Raw genomic sequence first — 14,715 nt, 5'->3', positions numbered from 1 at the left:
GAGAGATACAAAGAGATAGATAGTTATTTATTATTTTAATGAGAGTGTTGGTGTATGTTTATCAAGATTTAGATCCCATTCTTAGGATTAGCAGATGGTGCAATTATCTTTAACCAAGCAATTCAAAACTATAGGTAAATCTTCCCCGGTGTAGTTTGGTGAAGTGGGAAGTGAATCAAAAACTTTAATTTAGTTTCTAGTGGGTCGTGGTTTAAGGAGTAAACTTCTTGTCTTACCAGAAATCGGGGGATTTTTAAATGTTTGGGGCGTTGAGGTTTTTGTTTTTGATTGTGATTGCGCTTGTAGCTGATCGGACGGACCAAGCAAATAATAATGTTTTTTAATGCAAGGCGGTTCTATGACTTCTTCCAATACAGCAGAAGCGGGTGAGAGAATAGTAGCTCTTAGCACAGGTATATTCTTTTTATCGATATTTTTGGTGGTTTTTGGTTTGTGTAGTTGATTAAGATTATCGGAAAACTTGATTTTTGTGATAGTAGTAGTTAGTGGTGGTGTTGGTTCGTTAATAGGAAATATAGTATCGATATTGTTGGTAGTAGTAGTAATACGAGTATGCTGGTTATCGGGAGAACCTATATAGTTTCCACTTTTTTGTTTTAATTTTACATTTGCTTAGAAATTGTATGCGTACCTGTGACTTTTGGCACATCTTTCGAAGTCATAGTCCTAGTAGTTGTTGTGGTGGTAACGGTCTTACCGGGTGAGGGAGACTTAGTGGCACGTGGCGAAGTCACATTGAGAGTATCATTGGAACCCTGATTTGTTTTAGTGGTAACCACTTTGGTTACTACAGTTCTACCGCCTACCGTGCGTGGTGGAGTGTTGCGAGTTATGGTGGTAGTACTTATACGGCTTGTTTCCGAGGGTGCACTGTCATGAGAACCTTCGCGCATATCACGTTTAAAAGTTCTAGTGGAAGAAACACTGGAACGTGGTGTATGTCTGGTATGAGAATCGGTTGTATAACTATCCCTTCTAACATGGTCAATCGGTGAAGAGCTGCGCAAAGAAGCAGCAAAGGCACGATGAGCAGAATCTACCTCTTTCTCTTTTCTTATAACACGTTCAGTGGTTTCGCGTACAGTGTTGTTGGGGGTTTTATATTTATTGGGAGAAGGAGTCCTAGGTTGTGTTTTAGAAGTTGGTGTTGCTCTAGGTTGCTCAGCAGTTCCATTGGGTCTACCAGTATCAACATTAGAGGGATAGCCCTGAGTAGGTGTAGCTTTTGTAGGTGTTCTTACTGAAGGAAATCCCTGGGTAGGATGTTCCTGACTTGGTGATCCCCTCGATAGGCCAGGGTGTTGATTGTGATTTGAGGGTAAACCAGCAGGTGGTCTACTGGGTGATTTTACAGAAGGAAATCCTTGTGTAGAATAATCATTACTTGGCGTTTTTGGAGCTCCTGCTGGGTAATCACCATAAGGTTCACGCTCGCCTGGGGCAGCCTGTCCCGGTTTTCTTACCGAAGGAAATCCTTGAGTGGAATAATCTCCATTGTTAGGCTTTCTAGGTGTACCTGGAAATTCGGGCTGAGGAGTACCTGGTGTGGTCACTGTATAGTTGTAAGGACTATTATCCGCATTAGGTTGTATGCGTGGATAACCAACCGGCTGATCATCTCTGATTATCTCATGTTCTATAATACGTTCGGTGTTGGTGTTGTGCTTAGCGGTGCGAGACTTTTGGGAACTCACCACTACAACATCGTCATCACCATGGGGCGAAGAACGATGTTTTACTATTCGAGGGCCGGGTGAAAATTTATCCAAGGGAAAATCCTGCTCATGAGGTTGCATTTGTCTATCATTGGGATAGTTTTTTGGCTGCTGACCGGCTGGTTCTCTGGCCGAGGGAAAGCCATGAGTTGTAAAATCCTGACTCTTGTCTGGTATCTGTTGATAGGGATGATCATCACGTATAACATGTTCGGTTTCCACTATACGTTCGGTGTTGCTGGATGTTTTGTAGTTACGTTTCTTTTCAGAGCTAACAATAATCACTTCACCATCTTTAGTGGTCACACGACGTTCCGTAATGTTGTCAGTAGCATCGGGATAATGGGGTACCATGGCATCAGTTAGCTTTGCAGGTGTTCCTTGGGAGGGAAAACCTTGTGTAGGACGCTCAGTGTGAGGACGTTCATTAGGATATTCCTGTGTAGGCTTATTGGATCTGACCGAAGGGAAACCATGAGTACTGAAGTCATTGGTTACATGTTTTGGACGATTTGAGGGTTCTCCCTGGGGATAACGATCATCAAATTCTTGGATGGTTTCCGAAGTACTTTCAGTGTTGAATTTATGACTGGACTTTTTGATGGAGGAAAATTTCGTTTCCACATCATCCGTATGAGTGTCTTGAACATAGCGAGTGGTATTGCTACTATCCACCATATCCTGACTGGGTCGGGAGTGGGGTGCCGAATCCGGTTGATAATTGCGTGAAGGTTGCTGTTGGCTATCACGTCTAGGTTGGGTTTGATTTGTTGTAGTCGTTGTGGTGCGAGTCGATGGAGTAGTTGGATTCAACTCTTCGGTCTCGTAACGTTTATTGCGTACGATAGTACCGTCAGGTAAACGTTTCACCGTCGTGATCATCTTGACATTAGGTTTGGGATATTCCACAGTATTCGAGATGATTTCACCAGGCTGTTGCATAAGATATTGCACATGTTGTTGATATTCGGGTGAGGCCTTATCCATGTCAACATAACGTTTATTCTGTTCGTGCGTCTCTTGAGTTTGAACATTTTGCGAAGTGTTTTTCTGTTCCGTATTCTGACGTGTAGTCGACAATTGTTCAGTAGTACGACGTTCTTGCTGATTTACATGTTGTTGATGTTGCTGTTGGAATTGTTGCTCATAACGGTGTTGTTCTTCAAGCAAACGTTGTTGTTCTAGCTGATGCTGCTGTTGGACATCGTGCTGATAAGGGCGATTAGAGTCCATTAGATATTTTTGCGGTTGTGCTTGATGTCCGGGAAAACCATCATCATATTCCACATTTGAGGATGATTGAAATACCTGGGAAGATGTAGTGGATTTGGAAGAACTAGTACGCACCTCAGTGCGTCCTGAATTTTCATCTCCTATTACAACTTTCTCTTGCAAATGAGAATTGGAACTTTCCATGGCCTTCTTAACGAAATTCTTATCGTCACCCTGATGATGAGCACTAGAACGTTGTTCATTACGTCCCTTAAACTCGGCTATGCCACCGTTAATGCTTTCCACACCTAATTGGAGGAAAGGAAATGTAAATTATATATTGATTCAATTATTAATGCAATGGTCATTCAAATACTTACCATCCGTGGTGGCAACAGTTTCAGCCCTAAAACCTCTACCATCTGGACTTACTTCCTTCGAGGATTGAACATTCCAGCCCGTGGTATTGGGATTATTAAGAGCCATCGATTGAAATTTCATTTCAGTGGGCGACAAGGAATCTCTTATTTCCTTAGATTTCAAACTCTGGAAACTTTGATCGGCCAAAGCATCACCATGACTGGTGGCCAAAGGATCTTTACCAAAACCGCTATTATCAGCCATTATATCGCCCTGATATAGATCTCTTAAACGCGTTTCACGTAACTTGTACAATTGCGAACGTATCTCTTTTTTACGACCAGCGTCTTCAGATTGCTGCCACTGTAAAGAAAAGTATTTTATTTTAAAAATGTAAAAGAATTAAATCTAAAAATATTTTTTTTTTCAAAAGTTATTAGCAGTGTTTCCTTTTTATTGATTATTTTTGGAATCTATTGCTTTTATCACACTTTTATGGTGAATTGCAAGCAAGATAAAGAGTTAGAATGCGAGAAAAAAAGAAAACAAATTTAAGTATTTTTATATGGTGATATCATTAATAACAATAATGTTTTGTTGTTTTTTCTTAATTTGTTTATTTGTCTTACTTTTTATTAAATTTAACATTAAAGTGGTAAAATTTATTTACATTTTTGCTTGGTATATTTTTGACAAATTATATATAAACATAATAAACAATAAAAAAAAACAAACCTTAACAATTTACATACATAAGTATGTACATAAAACGACGACGCTATATGTCAACTATAAACCCCTGTTCTTTTGTTATCAAATCAAATATATAATTTAATTTGGTCGACTTTTAGACTTTTTTTATTTAATTAAAAGTCGACTTTTCAGTATTTTATAAATATACTTTTCGCTTTTTTCGACTTTTTCGGACTATTTTCGACTTTTCAACTATTTTCAACTTTTTCCGACGGTTTTCTACTTTTTTCGACTTTTCAACCTTTTCTTACTTTTTGACTATTTTCGAATTTTCCGACTTTTTTCGATTTTCAACTATTTTCGAATTTTTCCGACTATTTTAGAGTTTTTGACTTTTTTTCTCAAAATTTTTTTTTTCGAATTAATATTTGGCGAGCTGGATTAAAGGATAAAAAGGTATTTTTTTGAGATGTGTATGATTTTTTTCATATTTCTTCCAAAGGAAAGAAATTTTGGACGGAAAGTACTGAGTTCAACCCCAGTCTGTGTCGACTTTTTTTAAAAATATTCTATAAATAACTCTACTAACAAAATAACTTATTTCCAACCAAACAATAATTTCGAATTTTCGAATTTTTACTACTTTTATTTACAAAGTCGACTTTTCGACTTTTTTCATAGGCGATAGTCAAGTTATCGACTTTTTTGCGACAAAATAGTTGACTTCGACTTTTTTCAACAAAAAGTTGATTGTTCGATTATTCGAAAGTCGATTTATAGAACCCTAATTCTCATACGCCACTTCGTTATATCAAGTAAAATAAAAGTTTCTCATAACATAGTCAACTTCGATTTTTTCGACAAAAAGTCGATTGTTCGATTATTCGAAAGTCGATTTATAGAACCCTAATTCTCATACATTACTTCTTTATATCAAGTAAAGTAAAAGTTTCTCATAACATCTATTGAACTTATAGTCCACACTAAGGGCTAATCTTTAGGTAAAGGATTAGGGATTAAATTAAAATTAATCTTCGAAAGTTATTTTCAAATACTCAATCATATTAAAAAGAAAACCGAAAAGAATTACTACCTTAACGCATTTGTTATTATCGAAGGAAGTTAATTCATTTTCTAAAGGCTTATGGCAAATTTCATCGCTGTACTTTTAATCCTAATAATAAATAAGTGTGAAAGTAAATTTCTGATAATGTGGGTATCGGTCAATTATGGACCGATCCTCGCGAAAGAAAGTAAAATTATTTTAGCTCATTCATCATCATCGAATTTCATCGCTGCACTCGCATTTCTAAGCATTAAAGACATTTTCTAAAGGGGACCTTGTTTGGGGTAAATAGTCAAGTATGGACCGATCCTCATAAAATTTTGTTAAGACGTTAACGTTTGCATAATACTTTTGTGTAGAAATTCTTCGTTATACTGATATCTTTTAACTAGTTACGACTGTTAAAACTATAGCCGCATCTTCTTTAATAGTGGGTAAAAAAATTAAAATCAATCAGTCACCAAATACCTAATAAATAATTATTGGACCTAAAGTCCACAGCAGAATCTAACTAAGAAGAGCTATTTGAAATGATCATTACAATCAGCTGATATTTTTCAAAGTAGAAGGAAATAAAAAGAAAAAAACTTAAATTAATCTTAGCTGTTTTATAACTATTACAAATCACGATGTATTAGATTGATATTCATGTGAATTAAAAAGAAAAAATAATAATATCCACATTAAAAATAATTAAAACTAGATTGATCTATTAAATAATCTCAAGAGTTAGAATATTTTTTTAACTAATGGAAGTGATCACTTAAATTCAGCTAATATTTCTTAAAATAGAAAGATTTTAAAATAATAAAATGTAAATCATTCCGTCCACCTTAAACACGATCGACTTATAGTTATAGAAGATCTAAACATTTAAATAACTGAAATGTTATTCAGTTCAAATAAAAAAATTGGTGGAAGTGATCAATCAAATTCAGCTAATATATAGAAGGAAATAGAAAAAAATGTAATTCAAACAATCTAGTCGAAAAAAAGTGTTTTGATAAGTTCTTTAAATATTTGAACGACAGTTAATACGATCCAAATTTCGAAAGATAGAAAGTTTTTATCTTATGGAAATGATCATTCAGATTCAGTAAAAAGAAAAAAATCTAAAATTATTATTATTTTTCATTTTAAAGGGATCTTAAAATCCAAATAACACTTTATAACTTTAAAAATTATTCATCAAAATTAGCTGATATTTTTCTAAAGTAGAAAAAAGTAAGAGATTAAATTAAGACTAAACTCAAGCCAATTTTTGTTAATAAAGAGAATTTTCGCATCTGTAAAAAAGCAGAGTTATACAGTTTATAACTTTTACAAATGTGGACGTATAAAGCTAAGTCAACTAAAACTTTATGTCTTGCAGTATTGTGAGAAATGCTTTTTCATAGCAAAAATTTGTTAAACATTTTCTAAACATTTTACTAACAACGTTCGATAACCTGACCACCTTTATGGCAGTTTTTAGACTGAGTCAGATCAAATAATCGAAGAATTGCTATCAGGAGCAACAACATATCTTGGGCTATAAATAGTATAGGAACTGTCAATAACTTGTAAAATATTCTAGAAGAGAACTTCACAACACTGATAATCCGCATTGACACTCAAACGGTCACTCGAATTAAGCTGACGATCGTGAACAAAATGCAAAAAATAACTGAAAATAATAAGCCAACATTGTAAGATCTGACAACTGTTTATCACAGCTTTTAGACTGAGAAGTAGAAGCCTGTAACTTATGCAATATTTCAGCAGGCAACTTCACAACACTGATATTCTCCATTGACACTCGAAAGATCACTAGATTTTACTGACGATCGTGATGAAACAAAAGTGACAAAATTTTAAAGCAAAAACAGTAAGTTAGTCATTTTCTGAACATTTTACTACCAACGTTAATATAGCTTTTGCTGCCAGAACAAATAACATAACTTGGAATATAATTAGTAGATTTGGGCTCATTTTAACTTATATAGGAATTGCCAATAACTTGTATAGTATTCTAGGAGGCAACTTCACCAGCGATCAAGAAAATAACTGAAGTGTCAACAGTTTATATTATAAACTGCTGACTGTTAAAATTTATAAACTTTATAACTTTTATAACGAGCACAATTTTGACTGATATTTATGAGAAGTAGAAATAAATAAAAATCGATTTGTAAGATCACAATCTATCTATAAGTTTTGGAACAGATATTGGCAAAGAGCTCTCTCGCTTTCACGCGTACGTAAACATGTTTAAAACCGGATCGAGCAGCTAGCAATTTAATTTCTACCTATTGCAGATATAAAGCAAAAATTATTGATAGATCAGTTTCTACAGGGCTACCCAACATTTGCTATAATATAAGAAGACACCAGCAAATTGTATTTTGTCTTCAACATATTTACAACAATATTTAATATTCCAAAAAGGGGTGAGGTATATAAATCTTTCTTTTTAAAACTAAATCGGATTATTTTTAAATATTTAAAATTTTGCACAAAAAAAAATAATAATACAATTATAACAATAACACTAATAGCTTAGAAGGCATCCTCCTAAACCAGACATGCTAATAATACCTACAAGCGATCGCCCACAAAAAAAAATGTTTAATAATTTTATATAGAAATATATACAAAACATGTACACAACAACAATTATCATTAAAATAATCATCATTAATTTCACTTTCAGTCCAGGTTTAGGTCATTCTAAACACACAAATTTAATTCATTTTTTTATTGTTGTTATTAAATTATTCAATTTTATTACTTTATGCTTTATTTGCTCTTCAAAATAATTAAATTTTCCAATTTTTTTATACATTTTGCCAAGAATGATCCAAATTTCTAACAGTATAAAAGTAGAAATTAGCTAGAGTAGGGGTAAAGGGAGAATGGTATTATAATTAATGGGAGAGAGGAGAAAGGAGAAACAAAAAAAAAATAACGTTAACAAGTACAATAAAATGATGACGTGATCTCATCATCACTGTTATAAAAAAATGGATGGTTGTTTAAAACAGGTGGTTGTTACTTTGTTGTTGTTGTTTGTATTAAAGCAAAAACAAAAATGGTTGGGAATTGCTATTATTTGTTGAGTGTGTGCGACAAACAACAGCTTAAGTGTGTTTGTGCGTGTTTTTTTTTTTATTTGTTTGTGGACTAAAAGTGTGCAACAATTATTATTATTATTTTTATGGTTTTTTATTTTACTTTCAATAACAACAATCAAAATTTAGTGCAATTAAATTTTGTTAAAAAATCATAAATTAGAGTTTTATTTAAAAAAAAAATATTTTGTGATTTTGACCTCGAAATGTCATGTCATTATTTAAGGTGATTTATTAGAATCCAACAAAACAAAAAGAATTTTAACATATTTGGTTAATGATGATGATGATCGCGTTTGCTGATGACTGACTATAGGATGCTTGCTGTGTATGTCGCTTTTGGTGTGAAGTTTATTTCTATGTATTTTGTTGTGTACAATGGGCGTTTTACTAATTGGGGAAAATAGAAAGAGTACTTTGTAATTTTTCAAATCGAATAATTTAATTAAAAATGATTTATTCAGCGTGTGTCAAAAGTAGTAACAGTTGCTATTAATACTTGACATTTGGATTGATGAAAAAACGTAAACAGTTTAGTTTTCATCATTTTGTAAAAGGGTTAAGGGAGAGATAGATACTAATTTGAACTGAAGAACCAGAATATTAGGTACTTATGTAAATTATATTTTGAATCTGGACTAGAATTGACCTTCAAATGAATTAAAACTAAACTGATCTAGAAATTAATTTAAAAACAACTAGAACTGAACTGGATCTCAACTAGAACTAACTGCACTAGAACTGAATTAGAACTTAATTAGAACTAAACTAAAACTGAACTAGAACTTAACTAGAACTGATCTAGAACTAAACTAGAACTGAACTAGAACTGAATTAGAACTTAACTAGAACTTAACTAGAACCGAACTAGAACTGAACTAGAACTGAACTAGAACTGAACTAGAACTGAACTAGAACTGAACTAGAACTGAACTAGAACTGAACTAGAACTGAACTAGAACTGAACTAGAACTGAACTAGAACTGAACTAGAACTGAACTAGAACTGAACTAGAACTGAACTAGAACTGAACTAGAACTGAATTAGAACTGAACTAGAACTGAACTAGAACTGGACTAGAACTGAACTAGAACTGAACAAGAACTGAACAAGAACTGAACTAGAACTAAAATAAAACTGAACTAGCACTTAAATAGATCTCAAATAGAACTGAACTAGGACCGCATCAGAACTGAAAACAAACTATTTATATATTTTATAAATTTCTAATAAATTGTAAAGTTGAAATAAATAATAATTATAAAATCTGCAGAAATTGATGAGCAAACAAGAAACACTTCATTATAGAATCACAAATAGTAATTCCTAAAATTAAACGAAATGTTATTCTTCTTAGCCTCATATATCATTTGTCTTTAATGTCCTAAACAGAAATAATTTTTTTTTATTTATTTTAACAACAAATAAAAACAGACAGACTTGGCTTAAACTAAAAAAAAAAAAAACTCGTCATAGACAGGCGACGTTATTAAGCAGTTTGCCGGTTTTATTGGTGGTGGTGATGGCGGGTTCATTAAAAATTTCATTTGTTTTAGATCAGGTTATCTCCTCTGGCAAAAAGCGAAAACAAATCAACAAAATATAGAAATAAAATAACGAAAATATAAAAATCAAAAGCTAAACTTAAAAATACATTTAGAAATTACGTCATGCGATTTTTGTGCAAAAAAAAATTGACACGTAATTTTTTTCATTCTATCTAATATACTTGATTTTATTTTATATATAAATTAAAAATATAAATATTTTCTCATTGATAACTGGTAAGAAAAAAATTAAATTAATAACAATTTACTCATCATTAAACATTAAATTAGAAAACGAAATTTTAAACCCGACTTTAAGTCCGCAAAAACTAGTAAAACCGGACACACCTGCCCAAAGAGTAATGTTGCTTATTAGTTAGTACCTTCAGAGTTCTAATCAATTTTCATTTCCTAGATTTAAGCTTTAATTTCATTTTTTTTTATAAATTAATTCGGGTTCTTTTGATTGTTATGCTAATTGAACTAAAAAAATAATAAACGTTTTTTTCCTGTTAATTTAAAACCATTAGCAATAACAACCTGTATATTATTTATTTTTATAAAAAAATATATAATAAACAAATAAAAGTTTTTTTGTTAAACAATGGCCAAATACATGTATGACGCTTAAACTTTCAAAAAAAAGAGTTAAGACATTAAGTTTTAATTTTTAATTCAGATGCCGAGTCAAGACAAAAGAAATAAATAACTTCTAACGTCATCATCCGACTTTAAACATGATTTCTAAATTGTTTTTTTATTTTCTTTTTTTTTAACATTAGGAATTTGTTAATTTTTATGTTTTAAGCTAGTTTTTTGCAACATTTTGCATGTATACATACTTAGGTCTTGTTTTAAATTCAACAAGGAGACTATAATCTTTGCAAAACCTTTTATTTTGAACGCAACTGTGCTCTAAAATTTTAAAGGAGAGATGTTGTTTAATTAATACATTCAGTTCTATTTTAGATATTAACTAGAACTGAACTAGAACTGAACTAGAACTGAACTAGAACTGAACTAGAACTGAACTAGAACTGAACTAGAACTGAACTAGAACTAGAACTAAACTAGAGTGATGTTATTTAATTATTCTATTTTAGATCTTAACTAGAACTACAACTAAACTAGAACTGAACTAGAACTGAACTAGAACTGAACTAGAACTGAACTAGAACTGAACTAGAACTGAACTAGAACTGAACTAGAACTGAACTAGAATATATAAATTAAAAATATAAATATTTTCTCATTGATAACTGGTAAGAAAAAAATTAAATTAATAACAATTTACTCATCATTAAACATTAAATTAGAAAACGAAATTTTAAACCCGACTTTAAGTCCGCAAAAACTAGTAAAACCGGACACACCTGCCCAAAGAGTAATGTTGCTTATTAGTTAGTACCTTCAGAGTTCTAATCAATTTTCATTTCCTAGATTTAAGCTTTAATTTCATTTTTTTTTATAAATTAATTCGGGTTCTTTTGATTGTTATGCTAATTGAACTAAAAAAATAATAAACGTTTTTTTCCTGTTAATTTAAAACCATTAGCAATAACACCTGTATATTATTTATTTTTATAAAAAAATATATAATAAACAAATAAAAGTTTTTTTGTTAAACAATGGCCAAATACATGTATGACGCTTAAACTTTCAAAAAAAAGAGTTAAGACATTAAGTTTTAATTTTTAATTCAGATGCCGAGTCAAGACAAAAGAAATAAATAACTTCTAACGTCATCATCCGACTTTAAACATGATTTCTAAATTGTTTTTTTATTTTCTTTTTTTTTAACATTAGGAATTTGTTAATTTTTATGTTTTAAGCTAGTTTTTTGCAACATTTTGCATGTATACATACTTAGGTCTTGTTTTAAATTCAACAAGGAGACTATAATCTTTGCAAAACCTTTTATTTTGAACGCAACTGTGCTCTAAAATTTTAAAGGAGAGATGTTGTTTAATTAATACATTCAGTTCTATTTTAGATATTAACTAGAACTGAACTAGAACTGAACTAGAACTGAACTAGAACTGAACTAGAACTGAACTAGAACTGAACTAGAACTGAACTAGAACTAGAACTAAACTAGAGTGATGTTATTTAATTATTCTATTTTAGATCTTAACTAGAACTACAACTAAACTAGAACTGAACTAGAACTGAACTAGAACTGAACTAGAACTGAACTAGAACTGAACTAGAACTGAACTAGAACTGAACTAGAACTGAACTAGAACTGTACTAGAACTGAACTAGAACTGAACTAGAACTGAACTAGAACTAAACTAGAACTGAACTAGAACTGAACTAGAACTGAACTAGAACTGAACTAGAACTGAACTAGAACTGAACTAGAACTGAACTAGAACTGAACTAGAACTGAACTAGAACTGAACTAGAACTGAACTAGAACTGAACTAGAACTGAACTAGAACTGAACTAGAACTGAACTAGAACTGAACTAGAACTGAACTAGAACTGAACTAGAACTGAACTAGAACTGAACTGAACTAAACTGAACTAGAACTGAACTAGAACTGAACTAGAACTGAACTAGAACTGAACTAGAACTGAACTAGAACTGAACTAGAACTGAACTAGAACTGAACTAGAACTGAACTAGAACTGAACTAGAACTGAACTAGAACTGAACTAGAACTGAACTAGAACTAGAACTGAACTGAACTAGAACTAGAACTAGAACTAGAACTAGAACTAGAACTAGAACTGAACTAGAACTAGAACTGAACTAGAACTAGAACTGAACTAAAACTGAACTAGAACTGAACTAGATCTGACCTAGAATTGAACTAGAACTGAACTATACATAAACTAGAACTAAATTAGACTTGTAATAGAACTAAACTAGAACTGAACTAGAACTGTAGAAATGAAATGAAGTAGAAATAAACTAGAACTGAATTAGAACTGAACTGAACATGCTATGCATGTATACACCGAAAAAAATCCATGCCTATTATATACGAAAAATGTCATTGTACGAATCGTTTGTTGTTTCACACCACGAAATTCTTTCGTAATATATACGAAATTGTACGAAATATTTTAGTATAATGCAAAATATTCTTGAAAAAATTAATTAACATAAATTGAAAAAAGGGAATTTTGAATAAATATGGTAGAATTTACTAAATATTAGTTTATTCAAACATTTTTGTTTATTTTAAAATAAATTTTATAATTTTAGTTCAAAATTATTCTCCACACGAATTTTAATTTTTTTATGAAAATAATTCCTAAATTTTATAAAAATGTTGTAGTTTTATTTAATCATAATATAATTAATATCATTATGTTTAATTTCGTTACAATTTAAGAAAAAAGTATTACGAAAGAATAGGATTTTTTTAAATAATATTTCGTATTATACACGAAATTTTTGTAAATATTACAAAAATAGAAGTTACGAAATTTTTTTCGTAAATTTGAGCATGGATTATTTTCAGTGTATGTATATACGACTTTATTAAAATTTATGATTTAAATAATTGAAATTATTTTATCCTTTGAAAATCAAAACAAAAACAGTTAATAAGAAGAAAAAGGTAAATATTGGCAGAGTTGTGTAATTAAGTAGCAAACATTGAAAATCCTTTGAAAACGTTTAAAAACTTTTATTTTTAAAATAAAATATTTTTTAAAATGTTTAATAAAAAATAAATTAACAAAATAGATTTTTTTTGAATTATTTAAAACAAATTAACATATTTGTTTAAATTTATTTGTTAACAAATAATTAAAAATGTGTTAAGTACCTTTTGTGTTTAGTGTAACGCCACTTTCTAACAACAAAAATTGTATTTAAAAACAGAAATTTTGTCGTTCAACAACAAAAAAACGTTGAATAATTTATTATTTTTTGCACTAATAACAAACAGTTCTTTATTTATATTTGTTGCTATTTAACTATAGCAAAAGGTATAAATTTATTAATTGTTTTTTTTTTATAAAAAAGTTTTAGTAGATAATTTTCGTAATTTTTTTTTAAATATAATCACAGTTTTGTCGTTGTTTTGTTGTTTTTTAGAACTTTTGTTTAGTGTTTTTAATATTTTAAATATTTTTTTTTTGTTGTTTTAGAAATTAAATATTCGCGTTTTAATGTTTCATTTATTTTAATTATTTTTCTTATTTTTTATATTTTTAACTTTTTATTGTGGAGTAAAAAGACGTACGTTTCAATCGAGCACCAAAATCAAACTGATTTTAGTAAAACCCCGCATAAACAGAAATTGAAACTGAAACTGAAATTTTTCAGCGAATTTGTAGTGTAAAATGAAGTTGAATGATGTGATACGTTGGCTGTTTTGGTCGTTGTAGTATTTTTTTTTATTTATTTATTGAATGTTTTTTTTTTGTTTTTTCTGTTGTTTTTGGCTGATGTGACCGTATCGAAGCTACAACAACAAACAAAAAAGGTAGTTAGCAAGATGTTTGTGTGTTTATTCTGTTTTTAATTTTTTTATTATTTTATTTATTTTTTATTATTATTTGAGTTTTTAAGCCCACAACAAGTATGAAATTTAATTGAGAGATTTAGAAGCGATTTTTTATTTTTCTGTTGGAATTAGTTATATTAGTGTAAGTTGTTGTGCAGCAAAGATTCTGTTTGCAGTGGTTCTTAAATGTTTTTTAGGCTTTTATCAGTTTTGTAGCAAAAGAGAGGCTAAGCTTGAAGTATAATTTCGACCATAACAAGGATCTACCAACTTCGGAAAGATTTGCAACTGAAGCTAAATGAAGCCAGCATAACTACATAATGGATGGGTAATAATTGCAATTTCAATTACAATTAAATTTGAAGTAATTGTAATTAGAGCTTAACTAACCTTCAGTACGAAAAGTGCCAATTTGCACCTTTCACTAGTTTTATTAAAATTATTACGATTAGAAGCAATTTTAAGAAACTGTCGAGGAATTTTAACTATTGTACCAATGTTATTTAAAAAACATATATACAT

The 14,715-nt window shown here is 30.5% G+C and overlaps 1 protein-coding gene across 5 annotated transcripts in view; it reads right to left on the bottom strand.

Moving 5' to 3' along the window:
• Positions 1-14,715, bottom strand: part of LOC111679426 (titin) — a 77,207-nt gene that overhangs the window by 43,297 nt on the left and 19,195 nt on the right. For 4 of the 5 annotated variants that reach the window (XM_046946977.1, XM_046946975.1, XM_046946973.1 and 1 more), the window contains exons 4-5: positions 3,329-3,671; positions 653-3,256 (exon numbers count right to left, since the gene is read on the bottom strand). In XM_046946977.1, coding sequence (XP_046802933.1) covers positions 653-3,256; positions 3,329-3,671 — 2,947 coding nt within the window. Of the gene's footprint in view, positions 1-652; positions 3,257-3,328; positions 3,672-13,509; positions 14,062-14,715 lie in introns of those variants that run through there. The other variant, XM_046946974.1, reaches the window with a different exon arrangement.

This window comes from Lucilia cuprina, chromosome 3, assembly GCF_022045245.1.
Source record: "Lucilia cuprina isolate Lc7/37 chromosome 3, ASM2204524v1, whole genome shotgun sequence".
Lineage (NCBI taxonomy): Eukaryota > Metazoa > Arthropoda > Insecta > Diptera > Calliphoridae > Lucilia > Lucilia cuprina.
Note: the sequence above shows the minus strand (reverse complement) of the source record. Positions and strands in the feature narration are given on the sequence as shown.